Source organism: Channa argus, chromosome 16 (genome assembly GCF_033026475.1).
Source record: "Channa argus isolate prfri chromosome 16, Channa argus male v1.0, whole genome shotgun sequence".
Taxonomy (NCBI): Eukaryota; Metazoa; Chordata; class Actinopteri; order Anabantiformes; family Channidae; genus Channa; species Channa argus.
The window spans coordinates 19,095,225-19,116,637 of NC_090212.1; the positions used below are offsets into that span (position 1 = coordinate 19,095,225).

The 21,413-nt window shown below is 38.9% G+C and overlaps 1 protein-coding gene across 6 annotated transcripts; it reads right to left on the reverse strand.

Annotated features, from left to right (window-relative positions):
• Positions 1-1,094: 1,094 nt before the first annotated feature.
• loxl3b (lysyl oxidase-like 3b) lies at positions 1,095-20,855 on the reverse strand. Of its 6 annotated transcripts, none has more exons than XM_067480847.1 (17): positions 20,480-20,855; positions 17,716-18,060; positions 17,073-17,236; positions 15,650-15,867; positions 13,439-13,504; positions 11,867-11,923; positions 11,149-11,356; positions 10,886-11,066; positions 8,170-8,324; positions 7,325-7,495; positions 5,441-5,596; positions 4,394-4,553; positions 4,059-4,302; positions 3,167-3,282; positions 2,876-3,012; positions 2,207-2,318; positions 1,095-2,119 (listed from the first exon to the last, which is right to left on the reverse strand). In XM_067480847.1, exons 2-17 carry the CDS (start codon positions 18,050-18,052, stop codon positions 2,046-2,048), a joined length of 2,556 nt encoding a protein of 851 aa, XP_067336948.1. In that variant the 5' UTR covers positions 18,053-18,060; positions 20,480-20,855; the 3' UTR covers positions 1,095-2,045. The 6 variants fall into 6 exon arrangements, with proteins under 6 accessions (XP_067336948.1, XP_067336945.1, XP_067336943.1 ...); XM_067480844.1 differs by lacking the exon at positions 5,441-5,596 and having other exon boundaries at positions 1,095-1,656; positions 2,027-2,119; positions 20,480-20,851; XM_067480842.1 differs by lacking the exon at positions 5,441-5,596 and adding an exon at positions 18,182-18,287 and having other exon boundaries at positions 20,480-20,851.
• Between the last annotated feature and the right edge of the window lie 558 nt (positions 20,856-21,413).

Here is a 21,413-nt window from a genome sequence, read left to right on the forward strand (position 1 = left end):
TGATCATGACGGGTTTTCTCATGAGCAAACTCATGTTTATTGGAGTTTCCAATAAATGACTCTTTTTAAACAGCATATGAGGAAAATTGGGTCACTTTTATGCGCATACAAAGACTCAGTTTTCTCCATCAATTGTTTTAAACAACCATGGCAAAACAAGTGGGAACCCTATCGCAGCATACAAAGACAACACATAAAGAATTTCAAGTTGACTCTTAAGTACAGTAAATCCACCTAATTATCAATAACTTGATGGAGACACCATTTTGTGAGGCACCATGGTGATAACATGTTATATAAGGGTTTTTTTGTGATGGAGATTGGACAAAGCTAAGACAGCACTTCTCTACTAAGACAGTGTGGTCATGCTTTTCAAAATGATAAAAGAAAGACAGCCAACAGGAACGGGGTCTCTTTAGTCCATGAGAACTTAAGAAATCAACACTGTGATGTTGACTTTACATTCTCTACATGTTAACCTAGTATCTATTTGTCCCACTACCTCAAAATCCCACATTAACCTTATTCCTAACAGATATTCCATGGTTCCATACTTCCACGGAATATTGGCTTTTTCCATGTATTTTCCATTTTTGCTCATGCTCATTTATCATCAACTTCAAATAAATGCGATAATGTTGTCGACTGTTTGTAAAACGGTTTGGACAGAAGGCACAGATAACTGGGAAGAAAGAAAATGTCTTGTTCTGATTTTGTTAATCAAATATATCAAAAATCCATAACAGGTCTGTTATAATTATTTAAAAACAACTTTCTTAATTTATCCACCTCTGCTAGTCAATAAAATGTCTGCTTCAGTTTCCACTTGGACACGTGATCCCAATACCTTAAATTACATATCGTGGTAAACGTACATCGTTAACAATCGGGGAAACCAGAGTTTTCAGATTTTTCTCTTTTAGGTTTTAATTAGCTTTCTTCGTGTAGCTGCCCTGCTGCTGCATCTGACATGCCCAGCAGCTGATACTCAGGAGCACAGCTGGCTTTCCATTGAAAAGAAATGGACGGTTGCCGCTGGCCGAGAATTTTGTAGCTGTGCGTAGACCTAATGCAAAAAATGTCTAATCAAACAAGCCTCTTAAATGCATTTATTCTTGTTCTTCTTTTTATGTGGTGCAGTTGGTGTGATTACATCAGCAAAAACACAGCAAGGCTTCAGAACATTGTTGTTTTTTTCTTTGTCCAATAATGTGTAACCAATATATGTGCTGATTCTAACATACATACAAACTATACCTACACATGGCTTCAAACTGGTTGCAAAGCAAAGTGATAAAAGTTTTACTGAACAAGTGTTGTTCTTCAGCACCTTGGTGTTGGTAATAAATACACTGACAAAATGTAGCTATGGAGGCAGGCATAACAGTTTCTGTGAACTAGATGTCACAAAGCTGAAATTGATGTGAAAAGCTTTTTTTCTTGAGCAATATGCTCATACAACTAAGTTCTCCAGGCAAAGGCTTCAGTGTTTCCCTAAGAGATATTCACATTTACCTTTCATACCCAGAATGAAGTTGCAATCAGTGCCTGAAAAACCTTCACAGAGCTGCATCTGTTCCTGTTTACACGTAGGATTTGTTTATTTTTCATTTTCAAATGTGCCACCCAAAGATAACACTTCAGGTAGTTCTGTACCTAGTTGCTCCAAGTAAAATAAATTGATTACAAAACAATAAAAAAAAAAAAAACAGCAAATTAGTAACTCACAACATTCAATAGAAGGCTGTACATTGGGCATACACACAGACTATATGACTGACTTTATAAAATCTATTTAAAAATATAGCATTAGCTTACATTAGACCGAGAAAAGAAAATCCAAAAAAAAAAACAAAAAAAAAACAATAGCACTTGAATATTCAAGTATAATAATTCATACAATGCATTCACCAGAGGAAAATACTGTTCCATGATTACAAAAAATCTGGGATATGTGGGGAATCATTATTTGTTCCTGTATTTTGCTTCTGAATTTGTTTTTTGTTGGTTTGTATTTGCTTCTTACATTGCCGTGACACTGTTGGTTAAGAAATCTGGTTATTCAGCTGCCCAGGGTATTTCTCAAACCTCTTCTCTGCCTCCTCACTGAATGCATCGCCTGTGGAGACAAAAGAAATATAGCAGTTAAAACAGTAAATAACAATAGCCAAATAATCCATGTGCTTTAGTGCTTCTGACTACGTACCAATATGGCAATTATGGAGCCAGATTCTATGTCCATCATATTTGCAGTTGCATTTCATGGCATTGTTGGAAAAGTCGCTCTCAGCTACTTCGTAGTTTGGATTTATAACAACCTTAAGAGATGAGAATTTAGAAAATTGTTGTAAAAAAATAATCACATTTTTTTGGGTGGGGACATTCTCATAAACATCGTATAGTAAAAGCTACAGTATGTAACTAAATTCATTTTTTTTCAAAGGTCTCTTTTACTAGAAATATGCTACAAAATTGATCGCTTCTGTGTGCTGCTGTAGACGTGTTCGCAACTGTAATGCAGTGAATATGGTCGCACGTGAGTAGGTGTATGAAGTAACTGTGAATTAACTCCCTTTAACTTGTGATCTATTAATGAACTAATCACATTAATCCAAAGTGAATTGATCATTTGTTAATAGTGAGCAGTATTATAATTACTTAAGTATATGATCCTGTAGACAAAGTGTTACCATTGGAAGGTTGTACAACTACACTCAGGTCAATAAAAACTCTCTAATTCCTTGTATACTTGGCCAATACACTTTCTTCTGATTCTGGGTAGATGATTGTAAGCGGTCTTTTTGTTAATGCCAAGCTAATCTGCAGACACAGAAAAGAATTTACAGTATTTGCTTTACGTTCTACACATGCTCACCTGCATAATGTAATTGCCAGGTTTGACGTCAGTGATGTCGATCCACTGGCAATCGATGTCGTGACGGTACAAATCCCAGCAGCCCACAGTGATGCCCTGATCACCAAAGTTGGCACACTCATACCTCTTAGAAACGCCTAAGTGTCACAAATGAAAAGATGGTACGAGTCAAACCTACCAAGTCTTGTATACAACTATAAAGCAATGTCTTGTTTAGAAGGAAAAAAATGCAAATGAAGAAAATAGGTTAATAGAGCATTTAGTTAGAAAGATTCAAAATATAAGACTCACTCTCTTGACAATCTGTGTCCTCCAGGCAGAAACTAGCTTTGTGTCCTTCTGCCACCTTGCTACCATTGGAATTGAGCAGATCATAATGGGTGAAAACATCCATGCTGTGGTAGTGGCTGGATAATGCAGAGAAAATTATAGTGTGAAGAACAAAGCACTTTTTAGGAACTGAGCAGATTCTACATTTCACAATTTTATATTTCAAGCCATGTGTTTATGCTTTACAATAAAATGTTTAAGAGAAAAACTTTACAAAAGAACAGAGGATGTAATTTGTTTTGTATATTTGACATAAGAACAAAGTGGAACAACACACAACACATTAAAAACACAAACTTTCTGATTCTTAACTTCGTCAAATTGAAACACCTATTAATTTAGATAATTATAATATGTGAGCTCTTGGCTGGAAATAAATCCCTATCACTGTGAACATGTGTAAGATGATTAACGTAAGAAAGGTTGCTGTGTCAACAAAATGAATCCCTATTAATATCTGAGTGGCAGGTAATGCTAGTAGCAAGATTGTTGAGGAGAAAACATCGAAGGAGACTTGAGTTATGTTGCAATTTGTAATATAACAGGCTGAAGTAAGAAAGAAACGTTTTCTGTTATGCATATACAGCATGTACATAATAAATAAATTATTAATTTAGTACTTTTTATTTATCTTTTCTGTAGTGGTCTCTTATGTTTTAGGAAAGAATACTTACCTTTCTTTTTAGTTCACTTAAGATTAGAACACTTAACAATAAAAATTCCATTTGACATTAAAATCTCGCCCTCATGAAGTTTAACTCATAACTCATGAGCTTTTGGAATGTTAAGGTTCATTTATGATTTATGTTGCAGACACATACTTAAAAACTAAACATCTTAATCAGAACATTACCCATGGCAGGCGTGCCAGACCCACGAGTGCCTTCCAGCCTTTGGCTTAAAGTCAGCCCGGCCGATGTTGTGGATCTGGGAGGAGAAGCGGAGCAGGCGTCTGTGTCCGTATGGCCAGTTGGCCTTGGCTGCAGATTTTGACAGGCAGTCCTCCTCGGCAGCGCAGTAGAGCATATGCAGAGGACGATCCTCAATGTAAACCGTCTGCTGGACCAGAGGGGCATTAAGGACGAGGTCAGAGGCAGCTGGGTGCAGACGCAGAAGGACGACAAAGAGTGAGATACGATATGACACCGGCATATTATCCAGCACATTCATTAGTTCCTGTAAACATACTCTCAGAGCAGATGACCCCTGCTGCAAACTTTGCGGCCACTCTCTGGCAGCTGACAGTTTTGTGATGCTGGCACTGAGTCAGAGCCATCTCGTTTCCTGTGCACTTCACGCCGCTCATCACCATCTCCGTCACGTTACTGCTGTCCCAGTACCAGGTTTCCTTAGATTGGTTCACACAACAGTAAAAAACACATAATGCATAAGACCAGGAAAAAAAAACCCAAACATTTACAAACAGAGCTGTAGATAGGTCATGACTGTTTTTTGGCTGCTCCCTCAGGACATGCTGTAATACTGAGAATACAATCCCTGCAAACAATAACTGAGAGATTCAGTAAATACTACTTACTGAAAGGCCTCTATTCCAAGCCATGATAAACATAATTATAGACTTACTATAAATATATCACCTAGATCACAAGCCAAGTTACTTTCGCATACAAGAATTTTATGCGGTGATCCATGTCGTGTAGTTTACAATTATTGCAGAAAGTCATGTGCAATGCAACTATTCCTTAACTTTTGCTAAAAATCTCTCTAAAACTTTCTCATTATCCTATTTGTAAAAATGAAGGGGCAGCCACAAAAGAATTTTTGTTTATAAAACTAATTGCTTTGTTGTAACTGTAATTTTCTCATTTCCTTGTACTTCACTTAGTGGTTTATTACATTTGCAAGCAGTCAAACAATGACAGTCTTGCACTATTAAGCCTTGTAACTATTTTGTTCTGGATGTAAAAAATGGTCTCTGTGCCTCTTTTTTGAATGTTTTCTTTAATTCTGAGATTTGTTTTATTAGTTTTATTTATTATTCTGTTTTATAGTCATATACTGACTAAAACATTCTCATGTGCTGGTATCCTCCCAGATTCTTTGCATCTTTGCACTTTTCACTTAAATCACGTTGCTTCACTTCTTTGTCAAACGTAATGATTTGTAACAACCCGGTAAAACTAGTGCAGCTCAAAAGCTTTAACCTACAAAACAGTTCATCTGACAAATATCTCTGCAACAAATCTCTTTGTTTGTGTCTTTGCGCCTACTTACAGTGATGGCATGCATGGAGTAGCCAAGCCCTAGCTGCCTGCAAACCACCATGGCTTCCTTTGTGGTCCAGCCTGTGCTGCACACTGTGCCCCACTTGGACCCAACCTGAACCTCCACACGGCCCTCATAACTGCTCCGGCCGCCCACTATCCGGATCTGCAGAAAGGCCCTTCTGGGAGTCAGTGAGGGGTCACACTTCCTGTTCTGTCTGGGCTAAAACTACCAGTGTTCATACACAGTTCTCAGCGGGTGGAAAATGTGTTGCTGCAGCAGCAGTTTGGTTAAACTTTTGCAGGCGTGGAGAATGTAAGTGTGGTTTCCACAGATGAGATCACCATTTGGCTTTGGGGGTGAGTGGTGTTTAAGTTTAATTAGAAACTGAAGGGTTAGAGATTAGAACTTCAATCTGCCGACATGGGACAGACCAAAACTGCGTTTGGTTCTTCCATGCAGGAAAAGACATAAGTTACTTCATATGAAAATTATAATCTACTGTGATGTGTTAATGCTGGCTTGCATGTTCAAGTGTAATTAAGAGTTTCAACCAAACTAGCAAAGAGTAGGTGTGTGTGTGAATATGTAATTAATGGCTGATAATTTAAATACATTTGAACATGGAAGCACAGAATTTGAAAGAGATAACTGTACACTCAGTGGCCACTTTTTATGATACACATTCCATTTTATCACATGCAGCTCAGCTGTGAGCCAGACACATGATTATGAGCAGATGTGTACTGAGAAAGAAATTTGGCCTTGGACTAGTCTAGTAGCAATTGCCCCCATTGCAGAAGCAGTGGAGGGTTGACAGTATCTTTGACACTTGCATGTTAAGACTCTGCAGAAATTCTAGCAGGTCTGCCTGCAACAAGCAGTAAAAGTTAGACCTGAATCTCCCCCATCTGAAAAAAACCTGGTCTTTGAATGAGCTAAGGCAGTTCGTAATGGAGTATTGGATGTGCTGACAGTATATCTGTGTTTTGAGAAGAATTACAAGCCACATTCAGACGTGTGGGTTTTTAAGTGAGGCAGCTGCTCAGGTGCAATTCATGCTGTGTTGCTTTGCAAGTAGGGCATATATCACAGGTTTGGGTAGTTTGTGAGAGAGCGCTGAAAAGCATAAAAGTCATAAAAATGTGAAGGTGTCATTGGCAAGTATTTTGGTAACTTCATAATTTTACTTTATACTAGACCAAAGGTTTATGTTGACGTTTTGTGATAGTAAAGTAAAAACAACTAAGAGTAACTGCAAGTGATTAAGTTTTTGCCTTTCAAAGTAATATTATAACTTGTTACTTTTGATAAACAGTTATAAGTAATAAATAATAAATGACTTCTTACAAGTAACCTCCCAACACCGTCATTGAGTACGAGACAATAAACACGTTTGTGTTGCTGATGCCAGAGAAGCTGGATCTAGTATCTCAGAAACACACATCCACGTGGTATTTTTAAATCATTTCAGGGTCTGGATTTACTACAGTGTGGTCTTGTGGGAGTATTCATGTGGAAACAGATCAGAGGACAATGGAAAATCAGTTCGGATTGTGTTCCAAGACTACAAGCAGTAAAACAGCAGAGATCTGTGGTTCTACTCTGTTCAGATGAGGTCAGGCAGATATTCAGACATAGCTAAGAGCGTCTATGGATCCAGCTTGTCTGATTCCAACAGTATAAAGAAAATCATGTACCTTTTGAGTTATTTGTTTTCCTTTCTACTTGTGTAGAACTTTTTTGAACAGATTGTACAGAAAAAAACGGCCACTGACTGTCCATGAAAGTATATTATATTTTCATATGTCAGATAACCCAAACGACAACCTGCTGGTCAATGCAGCTTTGCTGTGCTGCACAACGTTGTCCTCTGTGGCGCTAATAACCTACTTGGAGGCCCTGGTTAGCGTAGCCCAAGCCCAGCTGCCTGCAGGCCACCATGGCCTCTTTGGTGCTCCAGGTCTCTCCACAGATCAGACCCCAGGTCTGTGTCCCGTTAGAGTCTGTGCTCAGCACCTCCAAACGGCCCTCGTAGCGGGTCCGTCCTCCTGTGATTCTGATCTGTGCGGGGCCGAGGTGTTAGGAACCACAAAGCAGAGTATAGATACACATGGACCAGGCTTGATAAAAACTCCATTTTCTGTTTAGTCATGGTTAAAACTGTTATAGTTATATATAGTATACTAAATTCCTATAGTTCAGAGTTCATATGAAACAAAAATCTCGTAAAATCGACAACATTTAAAACTATTTAAATAACAGATCTTGTAATTTGGAGTTTTTATCCCACTTACCGTGGCCTCGGTGTGTATCTACAGGAGACACGGATGAGTATAATCTGGTATAAAACAAACTCTACAACCAGATATACTCTGTGGTAAAGGGAAATCACTGTTGTCAGAAAAAAAAAGGATGCGCAAAGGACAAATTAATTCTTTGTCTGAGCTGATTTTAAACAATTCAACTAATTCAGCTGACACAATTATGAAACTTTAAACTATAGAATAGTCAAAGTAATATTACAGTTTTTCATGACAGCAGTGATGGTTGATGGTAAATTGTGAGATTTATGCAACTACTAACTAATAAAATGTTAGGGCAAATCAAAAATGCAGCAAGGAGTTATGTTAACGGACATCACAACAGACACAGCATAAAAAGGCCTAATTTTCATGAGTAACATACATAAAGAGGTCTTATAATAAAACATTTTTGTTAGTAGGTTCAGGTCTGACCGAGTTCTCGAGTCCCATGTATGGCACGTTGCAGCGGACGGCGGCGTCCTCCACGTGTTTGCAGTCCTCTGATGTGATATTTCTGTAGGGACAGTTCCAGATGGACTTCTCCGTACCGAGGCACTTCACCTCATTCATGTAGATCGGACCCATTCCTGGACAGACAGGCAAAGAGCAGTGTCGAGGTTATTAAATGAAGACTGACTTTTTTTATTAAAGGGCTTTTCCATTTTTTGCATTTCTCATATTCAAATATTTGAATATGTTTTCAGCTTAATCAAAAATTGTGCTTGGGTCAGAATAAACATCTATGTCAGATGAATTCGCGTCTCCTTTTTCTACTTATTAAAACTCCTGTTACAAATCCCAGACTGGTTGATGAGACCTGGGCCAAGGAAAACTCATGAATACCTTAATAATAATAATAATAATAATAATACATGACTGCTGCTGACATTCTCCCTGACAAAGTGACCAAACCAAAGCAACTGTGACGTCTTTTTAATTGCATTTTATGTTCATCATTTCTTTGTTTTGCTACTACTGTTAGAAATGTAAAATCAATGCATTGGTTTTTCAAGTGTCTCACAACTTTGCTCCGGCAGGATGGTGTTGACTTTCATGAATGAATGCCAGTTAAAATAAATTGTAGCAAAGCATAAACTGATTAAGAAGAACATGTCACCCACAAAGAAACATCTACATACCCTGAATATAAAATATATTCATTATTTGACTAGTAAATTGTAGATAAATTACTATTCAGTACTCTATACTACATGTCTTTCAAAGCAGCTCTTGAAGCCCACTTGACTTTTTAACTTGAGGCATTTCTGCTGATCATACATGTTCTCTGTCAGCGACACCCTGCCCTCTAAACTTTCATTAGTTCGAGTCACACCACCATAAGGTGACTGTATCATAGAATTTCTGTGAAAGGAATTCCTTCAGCTGAGCTCGTTTCCAACTTCAGTGACGTCCAGGAATGTTTCTCAGACTAACCCAGCCAGATGGTGGTCTGACATCCATCTGAGCACAGAGGGCGTATGCTGCTCCCTTAAAGACATTTTGTGTGTGTAGACTTGGCTGACTTCCCCTGTGGAAGAAGTCATAATGTACACACACACACACACACACACACACACACAAGCAGAAATGCACATCCAGCGTTTCTGAGAAGTGCATTTCAAAAGACTGCTTGTTTCTGCTTTGCTAGAATATCAGGATAGTTCATTCCAATACTGCACAGACCCCCATGCTCCTGATGGATAATACCAATGAAGAACACATGCACAATATTAAATTCTGATAGGTGACACAGTGTTAATGTTTCCTTTTCAGAGCCATTTCTCAGGCTAAAAAGCCAAAAAATATTGGGATAAAAAAAATAACATAGCATTAAAAACATAACATTTACAATCTTATTTATTCTTTTCTGTAGGTTGTACTTTTAAACCCTGGGTTCTAAATAGCTTAGGACAAAGTCCAATCATGCAATTCTATCATCAGTGTAAAATGACTGAAATTAAGTAATTTTTACCATAACGCATGCAGGTGGCTCAAACAAAGGTGGACTGCATCATTCATGTGAAATAGTCCATGTCGTGGATGGTGCACACAATAAGGAGCTATTGAAGGAATCAGTGAGGAACTGTATGGAAGGATTTGTGTCAGGAATGCATTGGAAAGGTTCTCACTGAAAACTTTGATGTGTGTGAAATGATACTATTTTTCATAGTGCAGCAACTTTATTAACATGTATACATTTGCTTACCGTTATTGGCATCATATGTTTTTCTTTCTTTCATGTATTTTGTCTTTATTTGTTTTCGTTTTAAAGCACAGCATCCTTTCTACTAAAATAGGCTTTAAATGCATTATCTCTGTAGGAATGTGGACTTAAAGGCTAATTATCAGTTAACTGGGGGAAGAGAACAAGCTGCAGGTAAACAACTGATGACTGAAGTCTTCTCTGAAGACACTTCAGGTGACATGTTTAGAGACGTTTAATGCAAAGCAAAAACCTGATCTTAACTATCTTAATAAACAGTAATCATATAAATCTTATTGCAAAGTGCAATGAGATGATTTTTGTTGTGAATTGGAAATATATAAAAAAAAAGGCTGACTTGATTAAATTGAGGGCAACAATGCAACTAAAATCACACATTTTATGCCATGTACTTTTCCTCTGATCAGTCATCACCTTTGAACTGTATTGAGATGTGCACCATCAAACTAGGAGTTTAAATATAATATGTACAAAGATTTCCAAGGATGCAGAAATAATCACATTGATTATTGGTTGGAATTGAACCAAACATATTTATGTGAAGTTAATAAAATTGGAACGTTATCTGTACTTGCATGGTGAACCTTCAAATGCTTGTACCAGATGAACGTCAGCAATAATGACGTCATTTCACAAGCACAAGTAATCCAAAGAATTTTTGCCTCTTTTCAAACATAGGGGGTTGACTGCTTTCTTTTCATATTTTCACTGACCTTCTTGTCTGAAGTCAGCTGACCAATAAGGCATTCTGGATTGGTAAGTCCCTGCCTTGAGATACGAAAATCCTTGTAATAGGCTTTTAAATGTGACGCATTTATGAAAAAGCACCAGAGCGTTATGTTACCTAGATCCTGATCAGCATTGAAATTTGGTCCCTGGGCTGAAACAAACCAATACATTTTTATCAGGGTATGATTTTCTAACCTTGTCCCATACGAGCTCCAGTGAGGGCCTCTCTGGCGCTGCCAAAGCCGAGCTCTCTACAGACGACGCTGGCAGACTGCAGGTTCCAGCGGTCATCACAAACTGTTCCCCACTCATTGTCTTTCAGTACCTCCACTCGACCCTCGCCAACCCTTGCACCTCCTTTCAGCCTCACGTTGGTCTAGACAACAAAGAGACCCATGAAAACTTTATTTTATTGATTGCGTAAGTACTTATTGGGCTGCTGGAAGCAACGGTTGTACCGAAATTTTGAGTTTCTTTTTTAAGCCGCTGTTTTGCATGAATTGCGGCCCCGGCATGCAGCTGACAACAGCCGCCATTCCACCCTCACAGGACGATGTGGCGTTTGGTTTGCTGAACTCCAGGGGGCAGGCTGCCAGGTGGACTTCTGTACCTGTACATGCTACAGAGTGGATGTGGAAGTAGCTCTTCTGACGCTCCAAATACAACCTGAAAGAGGTAGAGATAGGATCAAGGAGTGTAAAAACTGAAACACTGAATGAATGAATGCCTCAGTTATATTTACAGTAAATCACACTGTAAAAATTAAAGCCTAACAAACATACATTGTTTGACAAAACTGCTCTTTGTAATTGAAAACACTATTTGCGTTCTGCTTCCATTTACTGTGCACCGATTTAAATGCAATTCTGCACATCAGTTCTCTTATTAAATCGTTGAACAACCTTTGCTGAGTTAAGCTTCTGTATAGGCTTTTTTTTTAATATTGTCATTCTGTCAAACCAGTTAAATGTGCAGGGCAGCTGCTCATGCAGAAATGCAAGAATGCACATTAGAGAATGACTTTTTCCTATACCTGGAAATGTCCATCATTTTTAGCTAATCCCTGTGACTCTATCAGTTTAAATGTCAGTTGTTTGTGAGGTTTGTGAAAGCAGCACATGTGGGTCTTTTCAAACAGCTTGAATTTACCCGCAGTGTTGCTTATCCCCACGTTACCTTTTGCCAGGGCTGCTCTGTTTAGACTTAGAGTTAGCTTTAGCTTTGGATGTCTGCCTGCAAGGTAAACATGAGTTAGACTGCACAGTTAGGGGAAGACGCTGAAGATGAAAAGTGACAAAATTACTTGATGCACATATACAGTGAAACATGAACAGTTGACATAAACATGTAATTGACAGCAACCTCGTGTGTTTTTTTAAAGTGTTGCAGAGACAAACAATATCGCACATCCTTAAACGCAAGCAGAACACACAAATTTGATGCAGGATCACATCATGTAAAATGCTTATAAACATTGGTTATTTTGACACATTTTTATTAGAAGAAGCTTAACTCTGCAACATGGCCAAAAGTATGTGGACTCACTTAAAGTAGTCTTTGGACTGTTTCATGGTTTGGGCAAGAAACCATAGGTCCAATATGGGGAAATATTGATGCTACAGATCCCTTCCAGCTTCTACAGATCCCTACAGGACAGGCTGGCCTGCCCAGACCCCACCCCAACTGATATCTCCATACATTTGGCCAAATAGCATAGTTTTTACATTGTGCCAATGTGAAACTTCCCATTGATTATCATGGATTTCACATTGATTTTATCTGATTTGTGGCATTGCTTTTTGTTTGAATGGAATGCGAATACATTTTAGAGGTAGGTGTAATAATTGAAACACGATGTTTCATGATATAATGAAACATATGGGGTGGGTATACGTGGGTTATAAGAAAGCAGCTTAAGATAAAAGAAGCTCAAGCAGCAAGATGCAAAACACATTTCATTCGTGTTTTTATCCAATTTTAGGTTGAAATGGATAGTTTGACATAATACATGTCAAAATGTTTGTGAAGAACTGACTTCCCAACACTCACTATCCAACGTGGCTAACTCCACCCATCTGGCAACGCTGTGAATTAGTTGCAGAATTCTAACAGATGCAGGTTGGTTCATGTTGAGACGGAGGCATGTGACTGTTTCAGTTGAAAAATGCAGGGTGAAAAGTTGATGTCCATCTCCAAAAAGCATGCCACAATGAGAAATGTGATCTCCAGCTGTTGCCTCAGATAAAAGCAGCAGATTGATGACATCTGTTCCATTAAACAGTTCAAATATGGTACAAAACACCTAATGATGTTAGTTGAGTTTGAAGCATAAGTAAAACCTAATAGGAACATTTCCTGCTCATTTAGACTACAGCACTTGGTAAGTAACTATTTTAGAAGTTAGATGTTTTAGGAAACAATGCCCTTGATCTGGTCTCAGTGTGTTCAGTCTGCACAATGTCAGCAGTAATGTGAAGAAAAATCAGAGAGAGAAAAAAACAAAATTAAAGAGAAAACTAAACCTTCACACATAACATAGCAGGATAATAGCAGGATAAAATATAAATATACAACATATTCACATGCTGCACATCATAATAGTATGAAATTAGAGAGAAATGAAAGGTCAGCTTGCTACAAACAGGACCTAAATGGTTATCATCTACTTCTACAGGAAACCCACTGTCAAAACTACGATAAACAAAGTGCAGAAAGAGGAGGACAGTGGGTTTTCCTGCAACTATGTACCTTCCACCGACTGAAACATTAACCTTTGGCCTGGGGACCTTCTCAGCTGCGGTCTTTTTCAGATGTCTGCAACAGTGAGACAGCCAAATTCCATCACATATAGGGGAAGAAACTACATGCAAACACACACTTAAACAGGTCGCATATCCACACACACACACACACACACACACACACACACACTCACTCTGTCTCTTGACTGCAAACAAACATTTCTTTAAGGAAGCGGAGCCTCAATGGTGCAACACATTTTTGACATTCCACAACTCTCAAGTATATTGTGTTAGAGACTTTGTCACCACTGAATGATCAAACGTAAGGAGCCATCTCAGCTAGTCAGAATTCAGCACTTAAGTGTCTTTTTGAGTTTCATGAAGCAGATACAGTATTACACATCCTAAACATAGTTATAAAGCTAATAACAAGCTGATTTTCCAATATAACAAAAAAGACTAACAAAACAGAAAAACTGGTTGCTACAGATTGTTGCTGTACGCTGTATTATGCGACTATCTAATATCCCTTCGTCAACCTCCTGTTCCTTGAGTCTTCACGCACACCTAAGAAAAAACACAAGCATGCATTTGTACAACTGAGTTTCTCAGGGGACAAATAAAACGCGTTTGACTGTAACAATTGCCACAACTATGTGCTATCATACTTGAAAATCCAGTGAGAGGGAAAAGTGGAGTCTCTTCCATTGTCCTCAGCAGAGTCCATATAATTTTAATTAGTTTAAAAAAGTGTGTCTTTAGTGTTTTCTGCAATTACTTAATACAATTTACTGTTACAGTGACAGCACACATGTTCTTTTGGATGTAAAAAACGCTCACTGCTTAATAATTTTGCTTAATAATAATAATGAGTGTTTTACTTAAATATTTAAACTGAAATAGACTGATCTCATATTATTTTCTATCATACTTTGCCAAAAAGAGCCAGCAGGTTTTTATTTTCATTTTTCAGGCGGTTAATAATTGCTTTTCCACTTCCTCTGCACAGTAATGAATGGTAGCCAAGAACATGAAATATGTGACCCAGCCAGGACACCAGAAGAAAGAAAAATGGGGCCTTTCTGTCTGTCCAAAGGAAAAACGAAAACTTCCTTTGAAGGAAGAAATAAGAGACAGAGCAGGACAATCAGAGGATCATCCAAACACTCCGGTTTGGTTTAGTTGTGCTTTGTTGTAGAGCTGCAGTTCTGGCAGATGGTAGAGAAAACCTACACGGTCTCTCTCATGTCCACAGTAAACACCAGTTCCTATAATGTCCAAACAATGAATTCAACCCTGCTTGTGGTTTGGGTAACATGTTGCCACTTAATTTTGCACACTAAAACTCGGGGAATGTCAAACAGGCAGAAACAAACATCCCATCCAGAGTAAATGAGAAACTTCGAGCCACCTTGCTGATGTCCTAAAGGTAAACAAACAAGCAGCGCCCTCATTACCCACTATTATGATTATGTAGTCTGAGATTCAGGAGAGATGCTTCTTTGTTTTCTTGCCAAGAGCTAAGTGGAAGATTAAAACCACCCAAATGTTTTTTCAAATATGAAGCTAAAACCACCACTCTGCTAACTTAGCTTAGCATAATGACTATAAACTGGGAAACAGCTATGTCCAAAGATATGGAAATCCATCTCTAATGCTCACAAATTAAAATGTTATATTGTTTGTTAAAATTATACAAAAAAGCAATCTAAAAGCTGCTTCCAGCCTTGATGCTAAGATAAGCTAAGCAGCTGCTGAGTGTAACATAATTAGTGTACAGACATGGCAGTGTTTTTTAACCACACGTTTAACGCTGTGCGGGACAGCAAATAAGCTTATTTCCCCTTTCAAACTGCACAGTTTTTCATGAGGATGAGCAGCAGATTTATCCTTTTTCCTAAGTGCAGTTATTTGGTTTCAGGAATGCAGGTGTCCTTCACAGGAAGTGATTCATCAACACTTAAGAGCGAAATCCAAGCTCCATACCAAACTTTTAACTACTGCTTTGCTTGGCTCTAAGCCACTTAAGAAGTTCACTGAATTGACATGAGTGTGGAATTTTTTTCTGATGATATCATATATGAATTATGGGTCCTAAAGTTCACAGTCCCAAAGTTTGTCTTTGCCTTTTTGTTTGTGAAAAAAAAGCTGCCAGTAGCAGCTTTCACTTCATGAACTCACACCAAGTTGTAATGGTTAACTTGAGGGGTTCACTTACTTGTAGAAGTTCTTGTTGACTTTCTTCTCATTTGGGAATCCCAGCATACCACAGACAACATGGGTGTTTTTGATCGTCCATCCCAGGTCACAGATCTGTGCCCAGCCATCTTTATATTTCACTTCCACTACACCCTCTGAGTTGGGCAGCTTCTTTTTGCCCACGGCGACCACAGGCCGAAGTCGCACCTCCTCTATTTTGTTTTCATCCACGGTGGTCTAATAATGTAACGTTAGATAATGTGTAGAGAAAATGTTATTCATTTGATTGATGAAAACTAAACCATTCAATTAATCTCTTCTAAATATTTAGCCTATTATTAATTAGCATTAATTGTGATTTTTCTGTAAATAAATATTTATGTAAGTTCATCACACACACTAATGACTGGTAAAGCAAAATTAAACTATTTACACAGTGCAGTGTTGTATATCAAATTAATTCTTAATTAAATTCACCCACTTTACACAGTTCATGTCTGATAAAATCTTTTTTTTCCCTGATTAATTTTTTTCTTTAAAGAAATGGTTATTGAGTGTATCATCATACACACTAATGAGTGGTGGTGTAAATTCAAACATTATTTTTCCTGATAAACTGTTGTTGACACCTGAACAAGATACTAGATGGATGGATGGAACTGTTGTTTATCTGACATGGAAATTGTTATTTTGCTTATATTTAAACCGACACAGTCATGCATAAGCTCACAAATGCACTTCTATTTAAGACTTCAGAACGAGAGGAACAGACTAAACACTAAGATCCAGCCATTGCAGAGAGAACTCTGCTCCTCTTGCTAACAACTCATAAACGGTTAATGTGACCATCTCTGATTGCCAGCTTTGGAATGACTCACTTCCGCTGTGGTTTACTTGGAACTTGCTGTGGTCACAGAGTGAAATCTGGACTCCACATTTGATGAAGCCTGACTTGCAACACCAGGCTCAAAGAGAGAGAGAGAGAGAGAGAGAGAGAGAGAGAGTATCCATGCATCTGAATACCTCTATGATGCAATCATACATTCAAGTCATTGCCTGTGGCCTGAGGAGATGAGTCCCCATTCTAACCTTGTTCACCCTGGACAAGTTGATTATACACATGGATATTCGACAGCATCTCACACAAAGTGTTTTATTAGAAAAATATTTTTAAATGTCCCTCAGTTGTCAATCTTTATATAACACTACTTCACACTGAGTCACCCACCATTCCCACCTATGAGTGTATGAAGATAAACTGATGTCCTTAGTGCTAGTCTATCAGTTGGGATGTCACGTTTTACCAAGCGTCAAGACTCACTACATGGGATTTTTGAAAAGCAATGTCAATGTTGCTTAGACCTTAAACCCACCATGATGCACCACAAAATAATTACAACAAAATAACCGTAATATCTTTGAATCCATTTTTGGTAACTTACATCAATAATATTTGAGTCCACAAAGCCGGGAATCCTCTCATCTTTGCACACAACTCCAGCATCTTCGTCATGAGTGCAGTCACTGTTGCCCCACCCACGAGACTTGCAGAATTCAATGCTCTTCTCCCCTCCATTACACTGCACGTTGTCCAGCCAGATTTTTCCTGCAGAGGTAGCAAACTGTCAGTGTGGCTTCAGTAAACTCCCAGGCCTGTGAAAAGCAACCACTCCAGACCTGGAAGTCACACTTGGTTGCTTGTTACGCTGGTGATCTGGGAACCAATATATCTACAATTACATTTAGAAAAGATTCTGAATTTGAGACTCAGCTTAGTCTCAAAAGTGGGGTTTTAAAATTCTAAATATTCACAAGTTGACTGTATAAATAATTCATTTTTGAGGTAACTGCAAGTCAAATAAATGGTCTTTCTGTTAAATACTGTCAAACAAACTTTCACATTTATGCAAAGAATAGTCAGACTTTTTTGGACTTGTTGCCGTTTATAGACAATTTCCACAGTAGAAACTGTGTGTGGAGAAGCCAGATGTTCAGATTCTGCCAATTAGTGCTGAAACACCATAAAGGTCTATATGGCAATAAACTATAGTCTGAATCTCTGGATGTGTCCACACACACTCTTACCTTGGCCCTTTCCGTATTTGGCACTGTGGGTCCATCCTGTGGCTGAGACGAAGCCCAATTGGCGGCAGAGCACATTGGCGTTAGTTATCGAGAAGTCGTCATCACAGATGGTTCCCCACTCTCCCTTGTAGAAAAGCTCTATTCGGCCCTCATTGTGTTTTCGTGGATATCCAGCCAGTCTGACCTTTAACCGCTCCGTCTGTGGCTGGGGGGACGCGGATGGTTTAGATGTTGGTGTGGTTGTTTTTGATGGTGTGGTCTGGGTTAAACAGAAAGGTAACCACAACCCAAACAGAAGGGTGAGCGATAACTGTCGTCTGCGTCTCGACTGCTCCATTACTTCAGCTGCACATAAAGAAAAGCAGAAGAAGACAATGTCAAAACAGGTGTAAGAGGGGACAGCAAGTGTTTTACATGTATTTTATGTATACTGGATGAATGACAGAGATGCCTAAACACCACTTACATTTTCAAGTCAAGAAGATAAACAGCTCTTGGAAGGACTACAGCAAAAACAAATTTCTTGTTCATACCGCAAAGTGCCTCATGGACAGGAGAAACTATTTCAGGAGCTGACACAACAACAATAAGATTTTATAATTATGCAGAATGTGAGAAAACCGTATTTAAGTAAGTATTTATTATTAAATATAACATTATTTTGTAAGAACACTAAAAATAAGACAGCTTTTTAGATACCAACACAACATTCCTAAATTTGCCTAATGCATGTTACAAATATCTGTAGCTAAAAATGCTGAAAGCATGCAGAGCATATAGAGTGTGGAGTTGCTCCAGTAGTTTGATTCAGGCCATTAGGGTAATGAAAGGAAACATTTAGAAATGTGCAAGGCTAAATGATTAGGTTCGTCAGAAAGGATACGTGCATGTTATATTAATGAAAGTTATAGCTGTCCTTTGCAGCACAGTGATCCCACTTTGTAGCTTTCTGTCCTTTTTCAGTGTCTGTGTGCTCATTTGTTTTTTATTAAGCATACAGCACATTTTTCCTCTGGGTTCACATTCATTCATTTTACCCAACAAGCCACATTTTCCCTGCAAAATGTTCACCCTGTTCCCTCAAACCTGTCTGTAGAGCTCTGGTAGGTAGTTAATGCTAAGATAGACCAGCTATTGATAACCTGACGGCTACACTCCTTTCTAGCTTTTAGCGAGTGTGTGTGTGTGTGTGTGTGTGTGTGTGTGTGTGTGTGTGTGTGTGTGTGGGGGGGGGGGGTGATGTATGATGATACAGTACAGAAACCACAAACTCAAGGTATCCTTTTCAAAACATGTCTGAGACTTCATTGTCTGAGTCACATTTCCCAGTTTCTGTTCATACTAGGCTTTATTCAGCTGATTTTGAAAGGTGGACCATGTATGTACAGGGGACACACGGAGCCTCTATTACATCCGATGTGGCCAGCACGGACCTAAAAAAGGTTCAGTCTAAATTTAATTCAAATCCACTCTTTGCCACAAACACGCTGAACTGTTTCTCTTTCCCCCCCCCACCCCCCCACCCCACTGAAGCAGGGACTCACCATACCAATGTGCTCATGGATCAGGTCTTGTGAAAGGCTCACATCAACCAGCCAGCAGATCAACACGGCTATGACAAACTGATCTATTCAAACACTTGGCTGTCAAACAGTATTATCCCAAAACACAGCATCTACACATTCCCACACCACAAAAATTACTCAATGCGTTTCCTAATCACTGCCACAAGCCTGTACTTTGTGGTTTTGTAGACTAATTTAAACTTGGGGGGGGGATCGTTCCCTGGGGAACAAAAAGATTTCCCTGCCTTGTCGCAGCATGTTGACCTTAGAGGAACTCTGTGAAACTGTATACCTCAACCAGTCCATGAGCGTGAACCATGTCCTGTGGGGAAGGACAATGGAGGACATTACTAAGCAGATGAACAGTACTTGGTAAGATAGGTTAGAAGCCTGCATATATATTGTGATCAAGAAGCTGGAAAACTAAAGCTGCTTAAATGTTTTCTAGACATTCATAGAAAATGTAATTTTGATTCTGTTGAGTTTGTTGTTTTTGCACATACCAGTACAGATGCATTTCACAAAAGGATGTAATCTCTTCCAGACCCAACACAGATTATTAACACTACAATTCCCTAATAAGTAAATAAATACACCATAAAACGCTATTATGAAGAATTCTGAGTTAGACTTAGGCTGTTTACATTTAGCTCCTGGAAAACAGCTGTATAAACAACTGATGAACATTTAGAGCTGCAGGCTCCACGGCTAAGTGTAAGTTTAAAGCCCTTGGTAATCCAATATTTATTAAAAAATTATTACCACATGCAAAGCATTAATATTCTAAAATGAGAAAGTTTCAAATGCTGGTAAATTAAATGTTCCTTTAAAGGATTTACTGAACTATAGAACTCTATTTATGGAACCTGTAAGAGGATGACTTTGTTAGAAACTGACACAAGCTAACAAATCATAGTAGATATGTCTTTTAATGCAGAACCAGGTAGCACACGAAACCGAATATTTGGCTCCTGTGAAAACACTTTTCATCATTATATAATGGGGACTGGAACATGGCACAGAAGGTTTTTCATTCCCGTGCTATACTTTGATTCTTAGGTAGATTGTTATACATTCAAGCAACTTGTGGGATGGCTGCTTCCAATTCCAGGGAAAACACTTTGTGAAAAAAAAAAAAGATTCCACTGGGCATCCCCCTCCATTTAAAGGTTACTTTACCAGCTAATAATCTGCCTTACCTTAGCTTTCCAGTATGAAGAGGTTATAACGGCTCCGGTGGACAGAGGGAGTTGGGTCCTAAACTCTGTCGATCCAACCTTCATACACTGAACCCCGTAAGACAAGCGACGAGTAAATCTCCCAGTACTTCTACTAATTCATCGCTTCTAACACATAAGAGTTACGGGTCCAAGTCGCGCGGCAGTGGTCCACCTAGTAGCCAATTACTCCCCCAGCGTCATTGCCTGCAAATTGCCAGCTGTACAACTCTCACTGAGGAGGAGGCTGCGGGACTGAAGTGGGCCGGATTTGTTCCCTGGAGAGACACTAACTCTTTCATGGATGGCGCCGTTACACGGCGTACCCTCGTGCACATTGCCAGAAATCAAACGTGGTTTCACTTATTTCACACGCAGCCTACTTTTGGACTTTAGTTCCTAAAGCTTGGGAGTAGTGAGCTCATGTCACATGACCAGCCAGCGTGTTCCGTGCGGTAACAACGTTGTGTATTAAGTCTTTCTTTCATTGTGCCGTTTTACAATTGTAATTCATACTTTTAAGAATTCCACGGAGTTTAACAATAACTAGCAACAATAACACCAATCAGTAAGCTCCTAATTTAATCTTGCTATTGTAACTTTACGTGAACATATATACTTGGACTTGTGTATGTCATGGATCAGATATTGGCAGGTAATACTTCGTAGTGACTGGGCGTCCTGGCAGAGCTCACCGCGGGCCGCAGCGCTGCGTGTACATGTGACATGGCGTCACGACACTACGCCCGAGGCTTAGCAACTAACGTCCACCCCAGCGTACGTGCCTGGCGAAGCGCACGTGTCCGCAGGTGACCTGATTGGGAATTCCAGCATCCCACTGCAAATGGTTATAGAAATGACGGACATATAGCCCATTATTTGATGTATAAAAACGTCTTTTGATGTTTCTTAGACA

Bases quoted from the DNA above. Each gene is read 5' to 3' on its own strand.
- loxl3b (XM_067480847.1), bottom strand. From the start codon at position 18,052: ATGGAGCAGTCGAGACGCAGACGACAGTTATCGCTCACCCTTCTGTTT. The intron at 8,325-10,885 runs GTTAGAAAATCA...CTGTCTGTCCAG, and splicing joins TGGAGCTCGTATGGGACAAG to GAATGGGTCCGATCTACATG. The intron at 7,496-8,169 runs GTCAGACCTGAA...GGCCCCGCACAG, and splicing joins ACATGGGACTCGAGAACTCG to ATCAGAATCACAGGAGGACG.